This window comes from Coregonus clupeaformis, chromosome 1, assembly GCF_020615455.1.
Source record: "Coregonus clupeaformis isolate EN_2021a chromosome 1, ASM2061545v1, whole genome shotgun sequence".
Classification (NCBI taxonomy): domain Eukaryota; kingdom Metazoa; phylum Chordata; class Actinopteri; order Salmoniformes; family Salmonidae; genus Coregonus; species Coregonus clupeaformis.
This window is the reverse complement of record NC_059192.1, coordinates 19,600,433-19,624,768: the sequence shown is the minus strand read 5'-3', so window position 1 is coordinate 19,624,768 and position 24,336 is coordinate 19,600,433. Positions and strand designations below refer to the sequence as shown.

Genomic DNA, 24,336 nt, shown 5'->3' with positions numbered 1-24,336 from the left:
AAATCACCTTCCTTGCATCTGTGCTCAAGTTACGGAGGCTCACCGTTTCACCGAGTATTGATTAACAGGACATTAGACATCCCAAATGAATTCCACCTGGTGTGTTCTAGACTGATTCAATATACCTGCCGTCCCATATCATCCACAATGTCAATGAAGAAGCGTTTTACCTGATAGAGGCTGACGTACTGCCTCCTGAGCCAGTGCAGTCTCTGATCGGGGAACTTCTTCATCTTCCTCATGGCGTTGACCAGCTCCACCAGTCCCTCATGCAGCATGTGGGCTGTGTGCTTGGGGGCCACAAAGTGCAGCAGCCTGTTGTCTGTAGTATGGAGCCCGTAGAGCAGACTGACCCCATTCTCCTCGGCCCTCATGGTGTTTAACAGCTTGTTCTGCACACACACAGCATGCAAGTCCACCCCGGGGTGGCCCAGGAACACAGCCTTGACCACCGAGAGGTCCAGCAGGCCCTCCGACAGGCTGTTCACTACAGGTTGACCCAGGCCTGGGGGCTCCGCGGGGGGGCTGCCGCTCTGGGGATTAGCCCAGGTCAGGATGCAGTTGTCGGGCTGCAGGCGGAGGAGACAGCGAGCGGTGAGGTGGCTCTCCTGGTCGTAATGGATGACGGTGGCGCCCTGCAGGAGGAACTGGTGGACGTCAGGCTGGAGGGAGAGCACGTACCAGGGGATGAGCTCTGTGCCGTGGCCGAAGGCCCGGTGGGTCTCCTCGGTGCCCTGGAACTCCACCTCTTTAGACAACTCAGACAGATCACCCTCAGAGTCTGACAGGTCTCCCACCACAAACCTAACGGGCGAAGGAGGAGGTCAAAGAGGAGCAGAACGCCAATCAGTGGGTATTTGTGAACGGTTAATGTTTCTGCCTCTACTCTAGGACATATAGAGGGGGAATGATTGTCTCATCACCACCTTGTTCTACTCAATGAATGTAACATCCCAGCCATGTCATCTACCAAAATAACATCACTTTGAGGATAACAGATGCATTGAATGCAGCCCAGTCTCAAACAGTTCAACTGTATTTGGAAAATGTTGCACAGATGAACAAGCATAAAAAGCACCATGCAATTATAACAGCAAACTCTACACATACAACTCAAGAAAAAAAAAAGAAAAAAAACTCAAGCAAAGTCAGTTAGTGGGAAACCTCTAAAACGGTGGTCTGATAACTTACAAGACACGGTTGGAATCTGACCTGCTCGTGAAAGAGCTAAGGTGGAGGGAGGGATGAGGGAGGAAGAAAAGAGAGAAAAGGTCAGAAAGTGTCTAGCTACAAATAGTTGAGGTAAAACAAGGAAGACAGAGGAGTGAAAGGATGAGAGGTGTCACATTTTGCCTTATCGTTCCTCCAATCAACATTGCGCGAGGAGTTCCACAGAAAACCACTTGAGAGGATATCCACAGAAAACCATTGACTGGATCCAGAGGCCCCACCGGACACAAAATGGTGTCATAAATCAGAGGCCTTTTCCACCCAGTGACCATTAACCCCAGTTTGAGGACAAACAGATCTCCCATCAGGGTCAGGAAACTATACGGCGCTGGCAACCTGCTCTCCGCTTCCAGTGTAGTACACTAGTACACTTACCGGGAACTCTTTAGATTTCGATCACAATCATTTATGCCATTTACTTAGCTTTGTAAAGCCAAAAGGAAACTGGAAAATTGTGAAACTGCTATCTCAACAAAGTATTCCCATAATAAACACTCGCAGTCCCCCAGATAACCTGACATTAAATATGATTCATGAACCTCTTGAAAATTAGGGAAGAAATGTGCTTCCTGTCAAGTAACACTTGTCATTGATTATACAGTTTTATAAACCGGGTAGTTTGGGTCCTGGATGCTGATTGTCTGAAAGCCGTGGTATATCAGACATTATAAACCGGGTGGTTCGAGCCCTGAATGCTGATTGGCTAAAAGCCATGGTATATCAGACCGTATACCACAGGTATTTATATTTTAAATATACTTAAATGAGAGAACTGAATTGGGCTGGATGGCGATGGTACAAGCTTTCAGTGCTCAGTCTGTCTAATCATGGTTGATGGGAGCTACTTGATTGCAGAAGCACCAAACGCTCTGTGATAATTACTCTAATTACATTGGAAAGCAGTATATAATAGCAATAAGGCACCTCAGGGTTTGTGGTATATGGCCAATATACCACGGCTAACGGCTGTATCCAGGCACTCTGCCTTGCGTCGTGGCTAAGAACAGCCCTTAGCCGTGGTATATTGGCCATATACCACACCTCCTCGGGGCTTATTGCTTAATTATAATCTATGCTTTACTGTTGCATGTTCTCTAAAATATCCTGTCTTAAAATATAATTATTCATCTTGCAGTTACTATGCTTTCAGCATGTTTCATAAGGCCAAACAATGATATTTCATTACGACTACATCTCTGCTGGACAGAACATTCAGTTGTGTTGACACACTTCAAAAATAGGACAAGCTGCAACAATGGCAGTCTCAACTGAAGTGGTCCATGGACAATGTCTGCAGAACTAGTGGCTCTTAACTGAACAGTATAAAAGCTTCTGTCTGTGTGTTTCTGTCAAAGAAGACAGGGTCACCAGTCATTCTGAAAGGATTCACAGTGAAATAAGAGCTACATTAAACATATTACATCACTTTGGTGGAGGTCGGTTGCGGAAACGTCAGGGAGAAAAGATTTAGGATTTAAAGTGGAAGACGTTATTCTCGACTTTATCAGATTAAAGTGCGTTTAAACAGGTGAAATCTAAAATGTATCATCTATGTAATTCTGCTTTAGAATGTGAAACATTCATAGAAAATGCATGTGTAAATAACCTTTAAATCAAACATGCAAATACTGTATATGCTAGAGGTGTGTAGCCAAGTAAAGGGAAAGCCTAGATGAACGCAATCACAGTATGATGGAGAGAGGAAAGGCTTGACTGCAGATTCTTCGTTTTCCCACCACAGGTTATGGATAGGATTCGGGAATCCTAAATCTGATCCTAGATCTGTGCCCGAGTGCCACTTCTTCCTGATCCTGTCACTTACTGGTTCCTGTTCCTGTCCATGAAAGTATTTTTGCAGGAGGTGGAGGATCCTTCGTGCTGGCCCTCCTCTCCCTCCTCCGTCTCCAGACTGCGGTTGCAGGAGCGGATGATCTGCAGGATGTTGCTGACCGTGGCTTCCTTCTCCTGGCTGTGCAGCCCATCTGGCCCCGCCCTCTGCAGGAAGTGCTGCTGCCCGCCGTAGTCCCCCACAAACTACACAGAAAGAGAAACAGGGTAAAGGGAACCTGTTGTTACTGTGGTAATAAAAGTGTTACTACACAGGTAAAACAGCAACTTCATGTAAAGTGTCCATTGTCAAACTGCTCATCTAGGAAGAGCCATCAAAAGCTGTGTTAAGAGCTTTAGGGCGATAGCAGGTGTTGTCTGTCCACCCACTATGGTACAAGCCTGGCATGCAAGCTAGGGCCTGGCCCACTTCGTTACCTCTAGTGATTCCTCTGGCGAGTCGTGCGGTGAGTGGCGCAGGCTGATAATGCTGGCGGCCCCGTCCAGAGCGTCACTCAGCTCTTTGAGGAAGACGCCACAGAAGGGCACCACCTTGCACCCTGGGATGTTAAGGGCACGGTTCACCACTTTCTTGTACTCGGACGAAGACTCGTGCTGCGCCATGGCATCTTTCAGCCTGCGCATGGTCTCAATGTCCGACTGCTCCATGAACTGCCACATTTTCAGTACTTTCCGAGACCTGGAGCAGAGTATAATTCCATATCGATCTATTTCACATTTGACTTACATTATGTTTTATCATGTAGAAGACACTCTTATCCAGAACGACTTTTAATAGGTGCAATCTGAATATGTAAATTGACAGCTGCTGTAGGAAGAAAGGGAGGCGTGCAACAAACGGACTATAGTGTAGTCAGAAATACCGTAGTCCAGCCAGGAACTCCATGACAGCGTTGTAGTTGCCCATGTTCCAGCAGCACTTGGCCACGTGGACCAGGTAGGAGAAGACTGCTCTCTTCTCCTCCATTGAACCCGCAGTCAGGATCAACCAGGTCACCCACGAGCTTACCTGTTAGAGGCAGCAACTCTCACAGTTAGAACATAGTCTACTTCATGACCTGCCAATGCTCTGAAACAGCCAGGCTACGTTTGAAATGACACGCTAGTCCCTATATAGTGCACTACTTTCATAGGGCCCCTATATAGTGCACTACTTTCATAGGGCACATAGGGCTCTGGTCAAAAGTAGAGGCACTATATAGGGAATATGGTGCCATTTGGGACACTCCCTTATAGTGAAAGGCAGAGGACTAGTGTTTCACACTGTGCAGGTTAATGTTCTACACAGCATCAACAACAGCACGATTTATGATGAACTCATTGAAATGGTATTAGGTCTTATTTCACCCCAGGTGTAGCGGTCACCATCTCCAACCTAATACAGAACGATGCTGGTAGTCGGCCCTACACCAAGTCATGAAACTCTTGATTGCATCAGGTCTCGTTTGTTGCATACATCCAACCAAAATAGTAGTCCAGGGTTTATCCAAGTTCATGCAGAAACACTGGACTGGACATAACAGTTGGAGCAAATATTTGCCCGCTGTCGTGTCGCAGCTAAACCCCCCCCCTTAAAACAACGAGGGTTACATAAACAGTTCCACAGGCAGGTTCCTGATACTGCAGTCTCACGTCTGTTCTGTTCCTAAGGGAGATCCAGTCATCAGAACCAGGGCCAGTCAGACTCTCTAATGTCATCCCTGTAAACCTTCCTCGTCGCTCCGCTCGGCTGTCTATAGTTACAGATGGAGGATCTTAACATTTGAGCCAGCTTGCTACAGCAGGAAAATAATCCTGCAGCAACAGGAAATGTGAATTATTTTTGGGGATTATAATTAATGGAAATATCTTGTAGGGGTTGATTCATTTTTCTGTTGGGGCAAATCGTGCATGACATTTTAAAGTGGAAATTACAAACTTTACATTTTAGTCATTTAGCAGACGCTCTTATCCAGAGCGACTTACAGTTAGTGAGTTCATACATTATACCTTTTCATACCTTTTTAAACCTAAACAACTTTGCATTTCCTGCTGTGCAAAATTCTCAGCAACACAAGAGTCAAATTAAGAACCTACATCTGTACACACCCAGAGAGAAGCCAGTAGACTTAAAAAAAAAAAAAAAAAGAACACCCCACAGATCTAATTACTGGGTTATGTAAGATGTAAAGGGAGGGGGAGGGGTAGGGGGGGGAAACTGCAGTTTGATTCGCTCCAGAGACAAAACTTCAGAGACACTAAATAAAGTTAGAGCGCCATCAGACACAGATATCATCCCAACCTCCTTCTCCTCCCTCGTTTCCAGGAACGACTGACAATGAGAGACGGCACCAAAGTGATAGAGCGAGAAAACATGACATTCCTCTTCTCCCTCTCCACGCGTCTGCAGTACGTAACTATTTGAATCCAGACTGTATTACATTACAGCTATGTCCCTCAGCGTTATAAACATTGTGGACGGTGGACATGAAAGCACTGGTAGATTAGAAACAGGTGCATATCTTGCAGAGTGGCTGATATTCCAAATGGCACGACTCCCGTCCGCTCATGGACGAGTCCGTATTAAAAGGTGGGAGATGGGTCGACGTGGATCTAAAATAGTCCCCATCTGTTATGTGGCTTCCCTTTGATAACGACACATAGGGGTTACATCAGAATGACAACCCAAATCCACTGGACTAAAAACAGAGCGGCACTCTGATTCCAATATGATATACCATAAATCAAATAGGCTACACAATAACAATACAATTATAATTCCAGTGTGTAAATGCCAATAACACCATTTGACCAGTGATCAAAAACATATACAATGTACTTACAATCTTGTTTCTTTTGTTGTGTGTCCTACTGCACTATCAAGGTTTAGTTTCCCCATGATGGAACGATGACATAATCAAGGTTGACAGAGAGTTATTACAAACTCACCACACAAGCATTTTGTGTTTGTCAGAGTTAACTGCTCCAGACAGCCATTTCGGCTCAAACAACCTGCCCAGTTTCTCTGCTCCAGTTGGTGGAACTGGGGCACAGCAGGTAACCACACACAGTGAGTCCATCTCCATCATGCTGTGGAGCTTATGTCAGACTCTGTTTGTCTCTGTTGGGAAGAGTCACTCATTGGATTATAGCTCCGCAAACATGCCCAAAAATGGTTAGGATGCACATTCGCTCTACTTCTCTCACTTAATGAAAACCAGCTGATGTTACGGCGTGCAACTTAAAGATGACATCATTTCCACTCTGTGCTTGGGACTGACTTCATTCTGATGCGGCCAAGCTGTTTTTATTAATTGTTTATTCTCAAAGTCAATCAGCGTAGAGGGCAGCTCAAAGGGCTCCATTTATGAGTGTAATATGACACTAATCACCTCAAGTATGCGAAACAACCTGGCAGAATAAGACCACCAAACACAGTATACCACCAGGTGGTCAACTCCACAAGGCAAAGAATTATAACTAACAACATTACCGTCAAGTGAGATCTTTAATAACCTTATACAGTAGGGCTCTCCAAACCTGGTACCGGAGAGCAACAGTGTGTCCAAGCTTTTGTTATAGCCCAGCACTAACCCACCTGACTCAACTAATCAATTAATCATCAAGACCTTTATTAACTGAATCCCATCCAGTAGATCTTTAGGATCAGGATTGTTACTGACCACTCAACGCAGTCACATTAGCCCATCCGCTCTCCACTAGTCTCACCTCATTGAATCGTGTGACCAGGTCCTCCACGGTGTTCCTCTGGGTCTGTATGGGCATGGCCGGGGCCGACAGCGATGCCTTGAGGCTGGGGTGCAGGCGCTTGCTGCAGTCGGGGCTGCCCAGGTCCTGGGTGAGGAAACAGAGGTAGTCCAGTGGGAAGATGCGTCGGTACAGCTGCTGCTCCTGCGCCGTCAGGATGCTGGCGATCTCCTCGGGGAACTGGATCAGGTGACGCAGGTCGACCAGCTCCTTGCTGATGCCCGTCACGTTGGACGGGATGGTGCTGGACGCCGACATGTTGCTGCACATCTGACGCTCTGAGAGACATAGACAGATGAGAGATGTACACAGTCGACTAAAAAAAGTCTCCTCCAATGTCAATTCCCAGGTAATATTAAACATAGCAGGAAAGCTGAACACCGCTGCCTTTCAGAATACAAACGTCTAAAACAAACTCCCTAGTTCAGACAAACTTCTCAGTGCCTCCCCCATTTCCACCCGAGTGGCAGAAGTGCGTTTGCGTTTTCGTACAGGAGCCATTAGCCCCGTTTCTCGTGTGTTTACACACCCTGAGAACACACACCACAGCTCTGCTCTCTCTGCTCATGGAGATACATGGCTGTGTGCTCTGTTGGTATGGTGGACAGGTGCAGAAATACCATAAATACAGGGAATTAGATACCCCTCTGGACATCGTCAGCCCTCAGCCGCCACACACCACCGCTGGATGTCCTGGGAAACCTTTTGAGACATGCGACAGGTAGCCATGGCTACGGCAATAACTGGCGGCGAGAAAAGTTGGCCATTTATATTGGTTGATTTATGCATCCGGCGCGGTCTCTCAACTGCTCTCGGTAATGAACATTGTGTGTGAGTGTGGATTTGTGCGGCGTTTACATTGTGAGATTGACGTGATCTATCATGCTGTGGCCTAGAGTTGAGTCTAACTAAACACAACATCCTGCAGACTGCACTAGGCCTTGTGGTAAAAAAAAAAATGGTCCTTGACTTAAAAAGGGGCAGTCCCACCACTGTTTGGGTAAACAGCTGAGGGATGGGGATGGAGAAACGTAACCAATCAAATTCATAGCCCGAGCTACAGCTGCCAGGACTGACCAAGACCAAAATTACAGTTTTAACCATGCTTTGAGGCAGTGTTTGTTTACAATGCCATTGTTTACAAACAGTGAAGTAAAATACGCTTATGTTTTGGGTTGTGATGGAGTAAGACAATTGAACTAAGCTTATAAGGCATTTATAAGTTAGGCCTATATTCTTCAAGAATAAACGGCTTCAAATCATGAATTTAAAAGTCTAAACATGGATGTACCAACTGCAGATTGCCCCTTTAAACGATACTGAAGTGGGTGAAATAAATAATGGCACAGCTCCATAGCCAGAAAATAATCAGAACGTTCTAGAATGGCATGAAAGCAGAACATAAACAAAACATGTCATTCATTCTTCTTCTTTTACCTTGATAAAGGGGGCTCAATGTTTTCATCTTGCCCCCATATTACAGTTCAAGCTCAAACGTTGCCATTGACCATATTAGCCATTTTATCCATGTAGTCAATAACACTACTCTCCCTTAAACAAGAGCAGCATTTGTTTTGGTTTTATAATGCTATAAATCATTGACTTCTTATCAAGTTAATATCACAAAACTAATATTGAACGTTTAATTTAAAAAAAAGCTGAGCAGCATATGGTCCTGTAAATATTTTCAACAAATCAAGGTCTGTTATCATCCATCTCCAACATCTGCTCAATGTCCTCCTTTGTTTTTACGAGCTACCTTTTGAAGTGGAAATAAATTGCATTTGATTATGTAGTACAATACTCCAGGGGTAAGTGTCTCCCGCTCACCTAATCTTTATGCATGATGCCCTACTCAAAGCACAGCATTAGCCTTGCATTAAAGCCTGGTAAGCAGGGCTCATGGTTGAGTGTCTGCAAAGATCTTGCTTTAGAATAGACCCCGTTGCATCCTAAATGGCACCCTATTCCCTATGTAGTGCACTACGTCTGGCCAGGGTCAATAGGGCTCTGGTAAATAGTAGTGCACTATATAGGGAATACCCAGGCTGCCTAGCTGGCTGGTCCAGGATGTAGCCTACTGTACATCCTGCTGAGAAGACCTCCTCTGTGATCACACTCGGTGTCTTTCTGTGAGCCTGTGTCACAGTCCGTGTATGTAAGACTGCAATAGACTTCAGAGCTCTATTCAGGGTGCTTAAAGGCCAGAGGTCAGACCCTCAGGAAAGAGAGCGCTTTCCCTTTGCCCCTATGTGGTATTTCCTGTGTGAGGAGCAAGTCGGGGGACGCTTATTGGCGTGAGGAAGGAGAATAACAGAATGTAAACCATTACAAAGGCTGCTCAAGAGAAGCTTGCAATTACAGTAGCTTGAGCCATGGCATGATGAATCACCTGGCTATTTATACTGACCCGAGCAGAGCATAGAACCTTGAACATGATGTCTGACGTTACTCACTGCTGCGATGACAATCACAACTACAGTAGGGGATGAATCAAACAGGTGCACTAAGTCTGAGATAATTATTTTATTTATCTAAAACCAGCCCGATTCCATATTTCTTTATTATGATAAATTGACTTTACCCATATCAGTCTCATGACAAGGACCTAACATGACACCCCAAATCCTTGTTTTTAATCAATCAAATGCATATCTAAAGCCCTTTTTACATCAGCAGTTGTCACAAAGTGCTTCATAAATTACAAACAGAAAAGTGTCCATCAGCAGATACCGACTTTAACCACTTCACCTGACCAGAGTTTATTTCTAAAGCTCAAACCACACAACAAATTCATGACCTCAAAAATACTGTTTAATGTCAACAAATCCACATCTTTCAAAACAACATTGCAACAGACTGTAAGAGGGACAGAAGTCTGTCCTTGGAGCTCGAAATAAAACATCCCATTACAAACCAGGACATAATGTGACCAGCCAGTCCTGGTAAACTAGCCACGGACAGACGGACAGACAGACAGACAGGAGTAGCAACAGTCCGTGACCGCTCTGGAGACAGAAAAATCAACCTGTGGAGACTAGAGGCACACAAGCAAGTTACAACCCACAGGACTAGGCTAGCTATAGAAACTGAAGAAATCTACCACACACACTTGAGAAGGCTGCTAAGGTGCAGGCAGATAGCTTACTGTTGAGTGAAGAGAGCCTCTATCCACTCACAGTATAGTCCACACACTCACAGTAGTCACAGTATAGTCCACACACACACACTCACAGTATAGTCACAGTATAGTCCACACACTCACAGTATAGTCACAGTATAGTCCACACACACTCACAGTATAGTCACAGTATAGTCCACACACACTCACAGTATAGTCACAGTATAGTCCACACACTCACAGTAGTCACAGTATAGTCTACACACTCACAGTATAGTCACAGTATAGTCTACACACTCACAGTATAGTCACAGTATAGTATAAACACTCACAGTATAGTCACAGTATAGTCTACACACTCACAGTATAGTCTACACACTCACAGTATAGTCACAGTATAGTCTACACACTCACAGTATAGTCACAGTATAGTCTACACACTCACCGTATAGTTACAGTATAGTCCACACACTCACAGTATAGTCATAGTATAGTCTGCACACTCACAGTATAGTCACATTATAGTCTACACACTCACAGTATAGTCTACACACTCACAGTATAGTCACAGTATAGTCTACACACTCACAGTATAGTCACAGTATAGTCTACACACTCACAGTATAGTCACAGTATAGTCTACACACTCACAGTATAGTCACAGTATAGTCTACACACTCACAGTATAGTCACAGTATAGTCTACACACGCACAGTATAGTCACAGTATAGTCCACACACTCACAGTATAGTCACAGTGTAGTCCACACACTCACAGTAGTCACAGTGTAGTCCACACACTCACAGTATAGTCATAGTATAGTCTACACACTCACAGTATAGTCTACACACTCACAGTACAGTCACAGTGTAGTCCACACACTCACAGTACAGTCACAGTATAGTCCACACACTCACATTATAGTCATAGTATAGTCCACACACTCACATTATAGTCACAGTAGTCCACACACTCACATTATAGTCACAGTATAGTCCACACACTCACATTATAGTCACAGTATAGTCCACACACTCACAGTATAGTCCACACACTCACAGTATAGTCATAGTATAGTCTACACACTCACAGTATAGTCACAGTATAGTCTACACACTCACAGTATAGTCTACACACTCACAGTACAGTCACAGTGTAGTCCACACACTCACAGTACAGTCACAGTATAGTCCACACACTCACATTATAGTCATAGTATAGTCCACACACTCACATTATAGTCACAGTAGTCCACACACTCACATTATAGTCACAGTATAGTCCACACACTCACATTATAGTCACAGTATAGTCCACACACTCACAGTATAGTCCACACACTCACAGTATAGTCCACACACTCACAGTATAGTCATAGTATAGTCTACACACTCACAGTATAGTCACAGTAGCCCACACACTCACAGTATAGTCACAATATAGTCTACACACTCACAGTATAGTCACAGTATAGTCTACACACTCACAGTATAGTCACAGTAGTCCACACACTCACATTATAGTCACAGTATAGTCCACACACTCACAGTATAGTCATAGTATAGTCTACACACTCACAGTATAGTCACAGTAGTCCACACACTCACAGTATAGTCACAGTAGTCCACACACTCACATTATAGTCACAGTATAGTCCACACACTCACAGTATAGTCCCAGTATAGTCCACACACTCACAGTATAGTCCACACACTCACAGTACAGTCCCAGTATAGTCCATTCCATAGGACTACAGCACTGAATCCTGTCTGTCTAGACGGGTTCATTTAAAGCCTACTTACTGATCAGCTTGAAGTCCATCCTGTGGGAGTGCTTCATGGCTGAGCCGCAGACGGCGGGAGCAGCGCTGTCGTTACTGTTAGCTCCATGGTTGTTCACACAGCACCGGCGAGGTGCACTTGTCCACATTTGAGCAGCCCAAGAGCGCCAGCTGCTCTCCAGCTCTCGTTGCTCTGCTGCTCCCCAAGCTGACACGCTACAAACCTCACAGCCATGCGCCAGCAACGCCTGCAGCCAGCCCCCCCCAACCTCCACCTCCGGCTAGAGTTATCCCCCCCCCACAGAGAAACAGATCGCCCCTAAACTCCTCCCTCCCCTCATCCCAGCTCCTCTCCACTCCTCTCTGGGGGTCAGTTTACATACACATGTAGCCTATACGTGTCCCTCTACAGAGGGGGAGTCAGGTATGTAAACATGTAGTCTAAAAGCTAAATATGACTCATTACAAAGTGGAGGGAAATCTCAGAGAAAAGGAGTGTACCATTGATTTACTGGTGGTTGTAAAATTGGTTTCAGATAAATATTTGATAAAAGCTTAGTCACTCCCCAGTCCAAAGAGTACAAAGGAACATTTAAGTCTAACTAACAGTATATCAAGGTAATATTCAGTGCCGCTGGAATACGTGTGGCAAGCTGGCATTTTCCCCAGCACTTTTCACTCAGTTGGGGCAGCGCCTCACCACTTTTGATTTAGTTTAATAAAAAACATTGATGCTAAAGTGTTAAGAGGCTCAAAGTGCTGTTTTTTTAACCAAATTCCCTCATGATTGGTCAACTCGCACACAATGTCACTGTCCTTCACATCAGAGTGCTGCTGCAAGCACTGTGCGCGTCTTGAGAAATCAGATTTAAGGAAATCGCGCCCTCCACTTTCCTCTGGTAGCTTATTTATTTTGCAAACGTGACAACACATCCCCGCAGTTAGCTGTTTTCATAACATACACATACATAACATACACATACATACACAGCTGCGGAAAAAAATTAAGAGACCACTGCAAAATTATCAGTTTCTCTGGTTTTACCATTTATAGGTATGTGTTTGGGTAAAAATAAACATTTTAGTTTTATTCTATAAATCTACTGACAACATTTCTCCCAAATTCCAAATAAGAATATTGTCATTTAGAGCATTTTTAGCAGAAAATGACAACTGGTCAAAATAACAAAAAATATGCAGTGTTGTCAGACCTCGAATAATGCAAAGAAAATAAGTTCATGTTCATTTTTAAACAACACAATAGTAATGTTTTAACTTAGGAAGAGTTCACAAATCAATATTTGGTGGAATAACCCTGATTTTCAAATCACAGCTTTCATGCGTCTTGGCATGCTCTCCACCAGTCTTTCACATTGATGTTGGGTGACTTTATGCCACTCCTGGCGCAAAAATCAAGCAGCTCGGCTTTGTTTGATGGCTTGTGACCATCCATCTTCCTCTTGATCACATTCCAGAAGTTTTCAATGGGGTTCAGGTCTGGAGATTGGGCTGGCCATGACAGGGTCTTGATCTGGTGGTCCTCCATCCACACCTTGATTGACCTGGCTGTGTGGCATGGTACATTGTCCTGCAGGAAAAACCATTCTTCAGAGTTGGGGAACAATGTCAGAGCAAAAGGAAGCAAGTCGTCTTCCAGGACAATCTTGTACGTGGCTTGATTCATGCGTCCTTCACAAAGACAAATCTGCCCGATTCTAGCCTTGCTGAAGCACCCCCAGATCATCACCGATCCTCCACCAAATTTCACAGTGGGTGCGAGACACTGTGGCTTGTAGGCCTCTCCAGGTCTCCGTCTAACCATTAGACGACCAGGTGTTGGGCAAAGCTGAAAATTGGACTCATCAGAGAAGATTCTTACTCCAGTCCTCTACGGTCCAATCCTTATGGTCTTTTGCAAACCTCAGCCTGGCTCTTCTTTGCTTCTCATTGATTAAGGGGTTTTTTCGAGCTTTGCACGACTTCAGCCCTGCCCCTAGGAGCCTGTTTCGAACAGTCCACGCCATACACTTCACTCCTGCTGCCGTTTGCCATTCTTTTTGTAGGTCACTTGATGTCATCCTACGGTCGTTGAGTGACATTCGAATGAGTTGGCGGTCATCCCGGTCAGTAGAGAGTCGTTTTCGCCCTCTGCTGGTCTGTAGCTTTGTTGTCAGTGAAATTTTAAGGATGGAAGCAACCTGACGCTCACTGTATCCCTCTGCCAGTAAAGCCAGAATTGACCCCTTCTTTTCCTCACTCAAAACTTTCCTTTTCAAGTATTTTTGCATGGTCAATAGTTCTTTTTTGATTAATATTACTTTTGAGGTACTACTAGCACTGTTTTTGCCATCCAGCTGGTCCTATTGCAGGAGGATAGTGATGACCACAGCAGTGGTTTTTATACTTTTCCTTGTTAAATAAGATTTGGTTCAGGTGATCACCTAATCGGTGAGGGGGAAAAGTATTTGATCCCCTGCTGATTTTGTACGTTTGCCCACTGACAAAGACATGATCAGTCTATAATTTTAATGGTAGGTTTATTTGAACAGTGAGAGACAGAATAACAACAAAAAAATCCAGAAAAACGCATGTCAAAAATGTTATACATTAATTTGCATTTTAATGAGGGAAATAAGTATTTGACCCCTCTGCAAAACATGACTTAGTACTTGGTGGTAAAAACCCTTGGTGGCAATCACAGAGGTCAGACGTTTCTTGTAGTTGGCCACCAAGTTTGCACACATCTCAGGAGGGATTTTGTCCCACTCCTCTTTGCAGATCTTCTCCAAGTCATTAAGGTTTAGAGGCTGACGTTTGGCAACTTTAACCTTTAGTTCCCTCCACAGATTTTCTATGGGATTAAGGTCTGGAGACTGGCTAGGCCACTCCAGGACCTTAATGTGCTTCTTCTTGAGCCACTCCTTTGTTGCCTTGGCCGTGTGTTTTAAGTCATTGTCATGCTGGAATGGCCTAGCCAGTCTCCAGACCTTAATCCCATAGAAAATCTGTTTTCAATGCCCTGGCTGAGGGAAGGAGGTTCTCACCCAAGATTTGACGGTACATGGCCCCGTCCATCGTCCCTTTGATGCGGTGAAGTTGTCCTGTCCCCTTAGCAGAAAAACACCCCCAAAGCATAATGTTTCCACCTTCATGTTTGACGGTGGGGATGGTGTTCTTGGGGTCATAGGCAGCATTCCTCCTCCTCCAAACACGGTGAGTTGAGTTGATGCCAAAGAACTCAATTTTGGTCTCATCTGACCACAACACTTTCACCCAGTTCTCCTCTGAATCATTCAGATGTTCATTGGCAAACTTCAGACGGGCCTGTATATGTGCTTTCTTGAGCAGGGGGACCTTGTGGGCGCTGCAGGATTTCAGTCCTTCACGGCGTAGTGTGTTACCAATTGTTTTCTTGGTGACTATGGTCCCAGCTGCCTTGAGATCATTGACAAGATCCTCCCGTGTAGTTCTGGTCTGATTCCTCACCGTTCTCATGATCATTGCAACTCCACAAGGTGAGATCTTGCATGGAGCCCCAGGCAGAGGGAGATGGACAGTCTTTTGTGTTTCTTCCATTTGCGAATAATCGCACCAACTGTTGTCACCTTCTCACCAAGCTGCTTGGCGATGGTCTTGTAGCCCATTCCAGCCTTGTGTAGGTCTACAATCTTGTCCCTGACATCCTTTGAGAGCTCTTTGGTCTTGGCCATGGTGGAGAGTTTGGAATCTGATTGATCGATTGCTTGCTTCTGTGGACAGGTGTCTTTTATACAGGTAACAAACTGAGATTAGGAGCACTCCCTTTAAGAGAGTGTGCTCCTAATCTCAGCTCATTACCTGTATAAAAGACACCTGGGAGCCAGAAATCTTTCTGATTGAGAGGGGGTCAAATACTTATTTCCCTCATTAAAATGCAAATCAATTTATAACATTTTTGACATTCGTTTTTCTGGATGTTTTTGTTGTTATTCTGTCTCTCACTGTTCAAATAAACGTACCATTACAATTATAGACTGATCATTTCTTTGTCAGTGGGCAAGCGTACAAAATCAGCAGGGGATCAAATACTTTTTTCCCTCATTATATCTATATACATACACATATACACACATACATATATACATACACACACACACAGCTCTGGAAAAATGTAAGAGACCACTGCACATTTTTCTTAAATCAGCATCTCTACATGTATGACAGCCATTCCATTCCAGTGTCTGTTGATTTCCAACACAGGCACACCTCATTCTACTGAATTAGGTACTGATTAGGTGATCACCTGAACCAAATCTTATTTAACGAGGAAAAGTATAAAAACCACTGCTGTGGTCATCACTATCCTCCTGCAATAGGACCATCTGGATGGCAAAAACAGTGCTAGTAGTACCTCAAAAGTAATATTAATCAAAAAATAACTATTGACCATGCCAAAATACTTGAAAAGGAAAGTGTTGAGTGAGGAAAAGAAGGGTTCAATTCTGGCTTTACTGGCAGAGGGATACAGGGAGCGTCAGGTTGCATCCATCCTTAAAATGTAAATGACGGCGGTTCATAAGAACAAGTTCAAGCAGCAGACATTGGGGACAACAAAGCTACAGACCGGCAGAGGGCGAAAACGACTCTACTGACCGGGATGACCGCCAACTCATTCGAATGTCACTCAACAACCGTAGGATGACATCAAGTGACCTACAAAAAGAATGTCAAACGGCAGCTGGGGTGAAGTGCACGGCGAGGACGGTTCGAAACAGGCTCCTAGGGGCAGGGCTGAAGTCGTGCAAAGCTAGAAAAAAGCCCTTCATCAATGAGAAGCAAAGAAGAGCCAGGCTGAGGTTTGCAAAAGACCATAAGGATTGGACCGTAGAGGACTGGAGTAAGAATCTTCTCTGATGAGTCCAATTTTCAGCTTTGCCCAACACCTGGTCGTCTAATGGTTAGACGGAGACCTGGAGAGGCCTACAAGCCACAGTGTCTCGCACCCACTGTGAAATTTGGTGGAGGATCGGTGATGATCTGGGGGTGCTTCAGCAAGGCTGGAATCGGGCAGATTTGTCTTTGTGAAGGACGCATGAATCAAGCCATGTACAAGGTTGTCCTGGAAGAAAACTTGCTTCCTTTTGCTCTGTCATTGTTCCCCAACTCTGAGGAATGGTTTTTCCTGCAGGACAATGTACCATGCCACACAGCCAGGTCAATCAAGGTGTGGATGGAGGACCACCAGATCAAGACCCTGTCATGGCCAGCCCAATCTCCAGACCTGAACCCCATTGAAAACTTCTGGAATGTGATCAAGAGGAAGATGGATGGTCACAAGCCATCAAACAAAGCCGAGCTGCTTGATTTTTGCGCCAGGAGTGGCATAAAGTCACCCAACATCAATGTGAAAGACTGGTGGAGAGCATGCCAAGACGCATGAAAGCTGTGATTTGAAAATCAGGGTTATTCCACCAAATATTGATTTCTTAACTCTTCCTAAGTTAAAACATTACTATTGTGTTGTTTAAAAATGAACATTAACTTATTTTCTTTGCATTATTCGAGGTCTGACAACACTGCATCTTTTTTGTTATTTTGACCAGTTCTCATTTTCTTCAAATAAATGCTTTAAATGACAATATTTTTATTTAGAATTTGGGAGAAATGTTGTCAATAGTTTATAGAATAAAAGAAAAATGTTATTTTTACCCAAACACATAACTATAAATAGTAAAACCAGAGAAACTGAATTTTGCAGTGGTCTCTTAATTTTTTCCCGAGATGGATGGATGGAGATATATGTATATATATACACACAGTGGGGAGAACAAGTATTTGATACACTGCCGATTTTGCAGGTTTTCCTACTTACAAAGCATGTAGAGGTCTGTCATTTTTATCATAGGTACACTTCAACTGTGAGAGACGGAATCTAAAACAAAAATCCAGAAAATCACGTTGTATGATTTTTAAGTAATTAATTTGCATTTTATTGCATGACATAAGTATTTGATCACCTACCAACCAGTAAGAATTCCGGCTCTCACAGACCTGTTAGTTTTTCTTTAAGAAGCCCTCCTGTTCTCCACTCATTACCTGTATTAACTGCACCTGTTGGAACTCGTTACCTATATAAAAAGACACCTGTCCACACACTCAAACAGACTCCAACCTCTCCACAATGGCCAAGACCAGAGAGCTGTGTAAGGACATCAGGGATAAAATTGTAGACCTGCACAAGGCTGGGATGGGCTACAGGACAATAGGCAAGCAGCTTGGTGAGAAGGCAACAACTGTTGGCGCAATTATTAGAAAATGGAAGAAGTTCAAGATGGTCAATCACCCTCGGTCTGGGGCTCCATGCAAGATCTCACCTCGTTGGGGCATCAATGATCATGAGGAAGGTGAGGGATCAGCCCAGAACTACACGGCAGGACCTGGTCAATGACCTGAAGAGAGCTGGGACCACAGTCTCAAAGAAAACCATTAGTAACACACTACGCCGTCATGGATTAAAATCCTGCAGCGCACGCAAGGTCCCCCTGCTCAAGCCAGCGCATGTCCAGGCCCGTCTGAAGTTTGCCAATGACCATCTGGATGATCCAGAGGAGGAATGGGAGAAGGTCATGTGGCCTGATGAGACAAAAATATAGCTTTTTGGTCTAAATTCCACTCGCCGTGTTTGGAGGAAGAAGAAGGATGAGTACAACCCCAAGAACACCATCCCAACCGTGAAGCATGGAGGTGGAAACATCATTCCTTGGGGATGCTTTTCTGCAAAGGGGACAGGACGACTGCATCGTATTGAGGGGAGGATGGATGGGGCCATGTATCGTGAGATCTTGGCCAACAACCTCCTTCCCTCAGTAAGAGCATTGAAGATGGGTCGTGGCTGGGTCTTCCAGCATGACAACGACCCGAAACACACAGCCAGGGCAACTAAGGAGTGGCTCCGTAAGAAGCATCTCAAGGTCCTGGAGTGGCCTAGCCAGTCTCCAGACCTGAACCCAATAGAAAATCTTTGGAGGGAGCTGAAAGTCCGTATTGCCCAGTGACAGCCCCGAAACCTGAAGGATCTGGAGAAGGTCTGTATGGAGGAGTAGGCCAAAATCCCTGCTGCAGTGTGTGCAAACCTGGTCAAGACCTACAGGAAACGTATGATCTCTGTAATTGCAAACAAAGGTTTCTGTACCAAATATTAAGTTCTGCTTTTCTGATGTATCAAATACTTATGTCATGCAATAAAATGCAAATTAATTACTTAAAAATCATACAATGTGATTTTCTGGATTTTTGTTTTAGATTCCGTCTCTCACAGTTGAAGTGTACCTATGATAGAAATGACAGACCTCTACATGCTTTGTAAGTAGGAAAACCTGCAAAATTGGCAGTGTTTCAAATACTTGTTCTCCCCACTGTATAAATCATTTTTGTTTTTTTGAGGGGGGGGGGACTTGATCGGACCTCGCATGTGGCCTTGCAAAACTGCGCTACGCCACTGCTGATAACACATCACTCCCGACAGACACAAACTCTTTATAAATGTTGTAGCAGCCTACACCTAAACATTAAAGACTATCTGATATGCTGTATTGCATGGAACCTAGATTATTTTTCTGTCTGATAAACTGTAGGCTACTAACAACAGCAGCTTCATACAGTCTACTATACCAGGTAACATTATGTATTTATAGACCATTTATTTGTGTTAAGAAAAAATGTGAATGGGCTCAAATTTGGTTTATTTTCAAACTTAGGCTGACTAGGCTACCTAGAAGTTTTAAAGCCAAAATTATTAACTTGAATTACTATTACACAATAGCTGACAGACTGACATCAGTTTTAATTAGGCCTACAGTTGCATAGGGCAAGACTACATGATGCAAACCTGCATAAAGCAAGCTCAGCCCTGTGAGTGCTATTGTCCAATCATGTTGCCGTCTCTGTGTCTGTGCAGAGGAAACCCACCTGTTAGTCTAGCTTTAAAAAGTAATTAATATGAACAAGTACAGGTTGCTGCAGTTTGACAGGGTTTTCATCTTCCCAAGGCCAGGAGTTTTCCAGGAGATTTTTTTAAACCATGTGACCGGATTACAAAAACTCTGGTCCCATCATGGCCCATATTAAACCTTTTTACAACTGATAAATCACTTCATACCGCATAAAGGTCCAGTTTTACCTGGATAGGTTACCAGATAAGGAAAAACTCTGGGCCCCAGTGATTTTCTTTCTGCCCCACCACTCTGGGACCTGTGGTACCACCTCTGCAAGGCATGAGGTCATACACCATTGACTGCCTTAAAAACTGGAGACTTCCCCCTAAGCGTCACCCCCATATTGCCAAATAATGGTTCAAACACACAATGTATAATATCAACAGCCTGTTGGGAGGAAGCCAAACAGTATTCCTCTTAGTCATTTCGACCCCATTTAGACCATGTAGGACAAAAGACTTCAAACTTCACCCTATTCAGCACACAAACAAAAAACTGAACACGGCTTTTCACAACATGACTACTCAGAGGAGGAAAGGCTTCATTGTTTAACCCACACCTGCTTTTTCTCCACAAGCTGTCTGACAATGCGAGAGCTAGTCTAGCGCAGTCACCGCGCAGCAGTTCAACGTAAACATCATAAACAATGCTAGCTGACACAACCTGGGCTTCCACACACAGCCTCTCTAACCTCTCGCCGTGTGGGTCTGCACTTCAGACAAACAACCGCTTTTCACTCTAGCATACTGGTGAATCTCACTGTACCGTGACCTGATCTTGACCCGGCTATTCCAGTCAGCATTTTTCGAAAGCGGTTATTTGTGTTTGCAGCTGCCAGTATGTCACCCCGACCCTCATAACAATAACGACGAGTGTGGTTTTGAATATGCTCGATCCGCATACAGCACTAACATTACTGAGTCTTTCTGTCATCTGAGTGCCTGTGAACATCTAAGTCCGAGCTCACGTGCCCAAACTCTGAAACACCTTTATCGAGTGTTAGAATGCTTCTGATCATTTGGCATGATCTATAAAAGTCATAAGTCTTCACAAATGTCATCAGTCACAAAATAATATTGTTCCCATCTCTAAATAAGCTCTCAATAGCAAACTAATAATCGCTCAATAGCAAACTACACCTAACTGTATCTGTTCTTTATATATTACAGTAGATAGTCGCAGTAACACTGGTTCTTGGCTGGAAGACTATACCAGGTTTTTAACATCAGTGACAATGTCCTGAAGAGGACATGACAGTAACAGTATGTAGCCCATTGAAATGAGGCAAGGAGGAGGGGGAGAGAAGACCGGTGGATCTCAACACAAAAGCCTCTGACCGGGACCCTTTGGAAAATGTAAGCATTGTATTAACCCTTTCTTCAGAGATGAGAACAAGATCGCTGGGTGGTGATGGACTCATCCGCTGTGTGTGGTACAGTCCCAACCACATTCAGCCTCGACTTCAAACAACACAAACCCCTGACTGACGTTCTATTATGAAAATACTCTTCCACAGATGGAAACATCAACTGGACTCCTGAGAGAGACTACATTATATAGATCATCATCAATCTGTATATCAAAGAAAGAGGACAGGTGTGTTTTGGACCAAGTGTTTTTATTTACCAGAACCGAGTCTGTAAATCAAACAAAGGCAGGTAGAGTCTATATGTATTCTGCAGGCTTTGACTCAAAACCTTTCCTGTGGATCATTCTGTACAAATAAGAGAAGTACTCAAGTAAACTGCTATAGTTTCTAAACCTGCTGGGTGAATACATTCTGCAGTCCATAGCATGTTACTCATAGCCTAACACTGTGAGTCTCTTTCTCCCTATGTACCGTCTCAATCCAACCTCACACGACAGTTACCGGCATCTCAATCAAGTCCTACAAAAGGGCTACATCAGATTTCAGTTCTGGTTTTCAACGAACGGCGTACGGTTTCCCGGACTCTATAACAAAGGAATGCTCCTGCAATTAATATTTGGACGGTGGGGATGGCGAGGGGGCATCACAGACGGCCTGTCATCAGAGCCAGAGGGGGGATAAGCTTACAGCGCTCTCTCTCTCTCTGTGTGTGTGTGTGTGTGTGTGTTACATCATCGCGCTAGACAGGCCCATGGGAGACTTCAAGGTGAAACCATCATTGAAGAGCGTGAGAGATAGAGAGATACAGAGACAGAGAGAGACCGAGAGACAGAGACAGAGACAGAGACAGAGACCGAGACAGAGAGACCGAGACAGAGAGACCGAGACAGAGAGACCGAGACCGAGACAGAGACCGAGACAGAGACAGAGACCGAGACAGAGACAGAGACCGAGAGAGAGACAGAGACCGAGACCGAGAGAGACAGAGACCGAGACCGAGAGAGACAGAGACCGAGACCGAGAGAGACAGAGACCGAGAGAGACCGAGACCGAGAGAGACCGAGACCGAGAGAGACCGAGACCGAGAGAGACCGAGACCGAGACCGAGAGAGACAGAGACCGAGACCGAGAGAGACAGAGACCGAGACCGAGAGAGACAGAGACCGAGACCGAGAGAGACAGAGACCGAGAGAGACAGAGACCGAGACCGAGAGAGACCGAGACCGAGACCGAGAGAGACCGAGACCGAGAGAGACAGAGACCGAGACCGAGAGAGACAGAGACCGAGACCGAGAGAGACAGAGACCGAGACCGAGAGAGACAGAGACCGAGACCGACAGATAGTGTGTGAGAGCCGGCCAGAAAGAAGGCAGAAGTCAGCCAACATCAGATTAGACCAGGAGACAATCAAGGAGAGAGGGGAAAAAGTACTTGTGCTAATCAAAGGAGCAAAGCAGCCATCTTTGAAGTGCATATTGCGTTTTTAATTTCCTGGCTTTTCTGATTTGGAGGAGGTGCAGAGTTGAACCTCAGCGTGACTCATTGCAGGCCACTTAGCTAAACCAGAGTGAATAGATTAGCGTGGGTTGTTTTTTATCATTAGTTGGCACCATCTGTCTCATCAACACAAGGATTCATATCTAATATCTCTGAATAATAACGTTGGGAAACCAGCAGATGTAGTCTTACTCATGGAGACATTTTATGGAATTGCATCTTTTTGATCTTCTGTATTTCACCCACACTAACAAATAAGAACTTTAGAGAACATAAGATTTGAACAGCTCTGAAAGCAAGACCTACTCCAGGCCTTAGGTTACAGAGTTAAGGTGCTAGAAATAACTCAATCAATGAGTAGTTTTTTTTAGTGATACCCAATACTTGTGAAACCTGTGAAAGTCTAAAACAACAAAGTATATACGACCACTGGTCCCAACGTGCTGAGTGCCTGGCCTAGGTTAGACAGCCAGACAGACAGGGGGTGGAGATGAAAACCACAGTCCCCATCCTCTCCTCTCTCACATGGCCCAATGTGACCAGACCTTAGCTAGCCAGCATGTGGGAAAATGAGAGCAGGGGAATACAGAACTAATGAGAACCTCTTCTATTCGATCAAATCTCAGGAACAACCCACAGTAACACACAGACCTTCGCTTCTGGGACACGAGCCAGGGACAGAGCGAAGTCAGACTAAAATACAAGCCAATTCAAGTTCTACCTAGGTAATCTGAAGTTCAAACCACTTTCTGTTAAACTGCAATAAACGTGTGGTACAAAATGCGTCTGAACAGGTTTACAGTGTAATTGTAGTAGTCGGTTTACTGCATTATTATGAGAATACAAACCACAGATGGATTTATGGGCCCTTCTGAGGGACCTTCTCAGATTAAACAGAACATTGGCTTGTCACACACACACACACACAGATAACCTAGTCTATTGTATCATATATACACACACACCCTCTTACCTTTGAGCATGGCGTGGCCAGTGGAGCCCACAGTTACACTGGTCAGAGTGCTGCGGGCCCCGAGGGCGGCGGTGGCCTCCAGCAGGGCCCCGGTCAGACGGGCATACACCGAGGTCCTCTGAGAGCTGGCACGGTACCCGTACCTAGGCTGAGCCGGGCATGCCACCCTGAGACACACACATCCAGCAAAGGCTAGGAGCTTCCTGCAGGGCTGCAGCAGGTTGTCCTCAACACTCAGCGCATGGTGGATCTGTGGACAGAAGACATGTATTTGTATCTGTAGCTCAGCTGGTAGAGCACGGCGCTTGTAACGCCAAGGTAGTGGGTTCGATCCCCGGGACCACCCATACACAAAAATGTATGCACGCATGACTGTAAGTCGCTTTGGATAAAAGCGTCTGCTAAATGGCATATTATTTATTTATTATTATTTATTTATAAAAAATATTTAATTAGCCAGATACAGGTAAGTTATTCAGAACAGATTATCTTCTACAATAACAACCTGGTTATGGAGACCTGGATTAATGTGAAGCTCCTCTAGCGACAAAAAAAATAATTGTGTTTGACCAGATACAATGCTATTTCACAGTAAACAAATAAACAGACTTTAATCACGCTTATAGGGAAGGGCACTCAACAGCTTTTGACATTATCGATCATAGTCTGCTGCTGAAAAAAACGTGTTATGGCTTAACATCCTCTGCTATATCGTGCATTGAGAGGTACTTTTCTAACAAAACGCAGACGTGTTCTTTAATGGAAGCCTCTCCAACATAATCCAGGCAGAGTCAGGCA

General features: G+C 44.5%; 1 protein-coding gene across 1 annotated transcript in view; it reads right to left on the bottom strand.

The window, feature by feature from the left end:
* The window catches only part of LOC121534627 (1-phosphatidylinositol 4,5-bisphosphate phosphodiesterase epsilon-1), a 77,124-nt gene that overhangs the window by 19,464 nt on the left and 33,324 nt on the right, over nt 1-24,336 (bottom strand). The window contains exons 4-9 of the mRNA XM_041841237.2: nt 23,539-23,788; nt 6,787-7,103; nt 3,942-4,087; nt 3,496-3,757; nt 3,053-3,264; nt 171-804 (exon numbers count right to left, since the gene is read on the bottom strand). Of these exons, the coding sequence (XP_041697171.2) occupies nt 171-804; nt 3,053-3,264; nt 3,496-3,757; nt 3,942-4,087; nt 6,787-7,103; nt 23,539-23,788 (1,821 nt within the window). The remainder of the gene's footprint in view (nt 1-170; nt 805-3,052; nt 3,265-3,495; nt 3,758-3,941; nt 4,088-6,786; nt 7,104-23,538; nt 23,789-24,336) is intronic.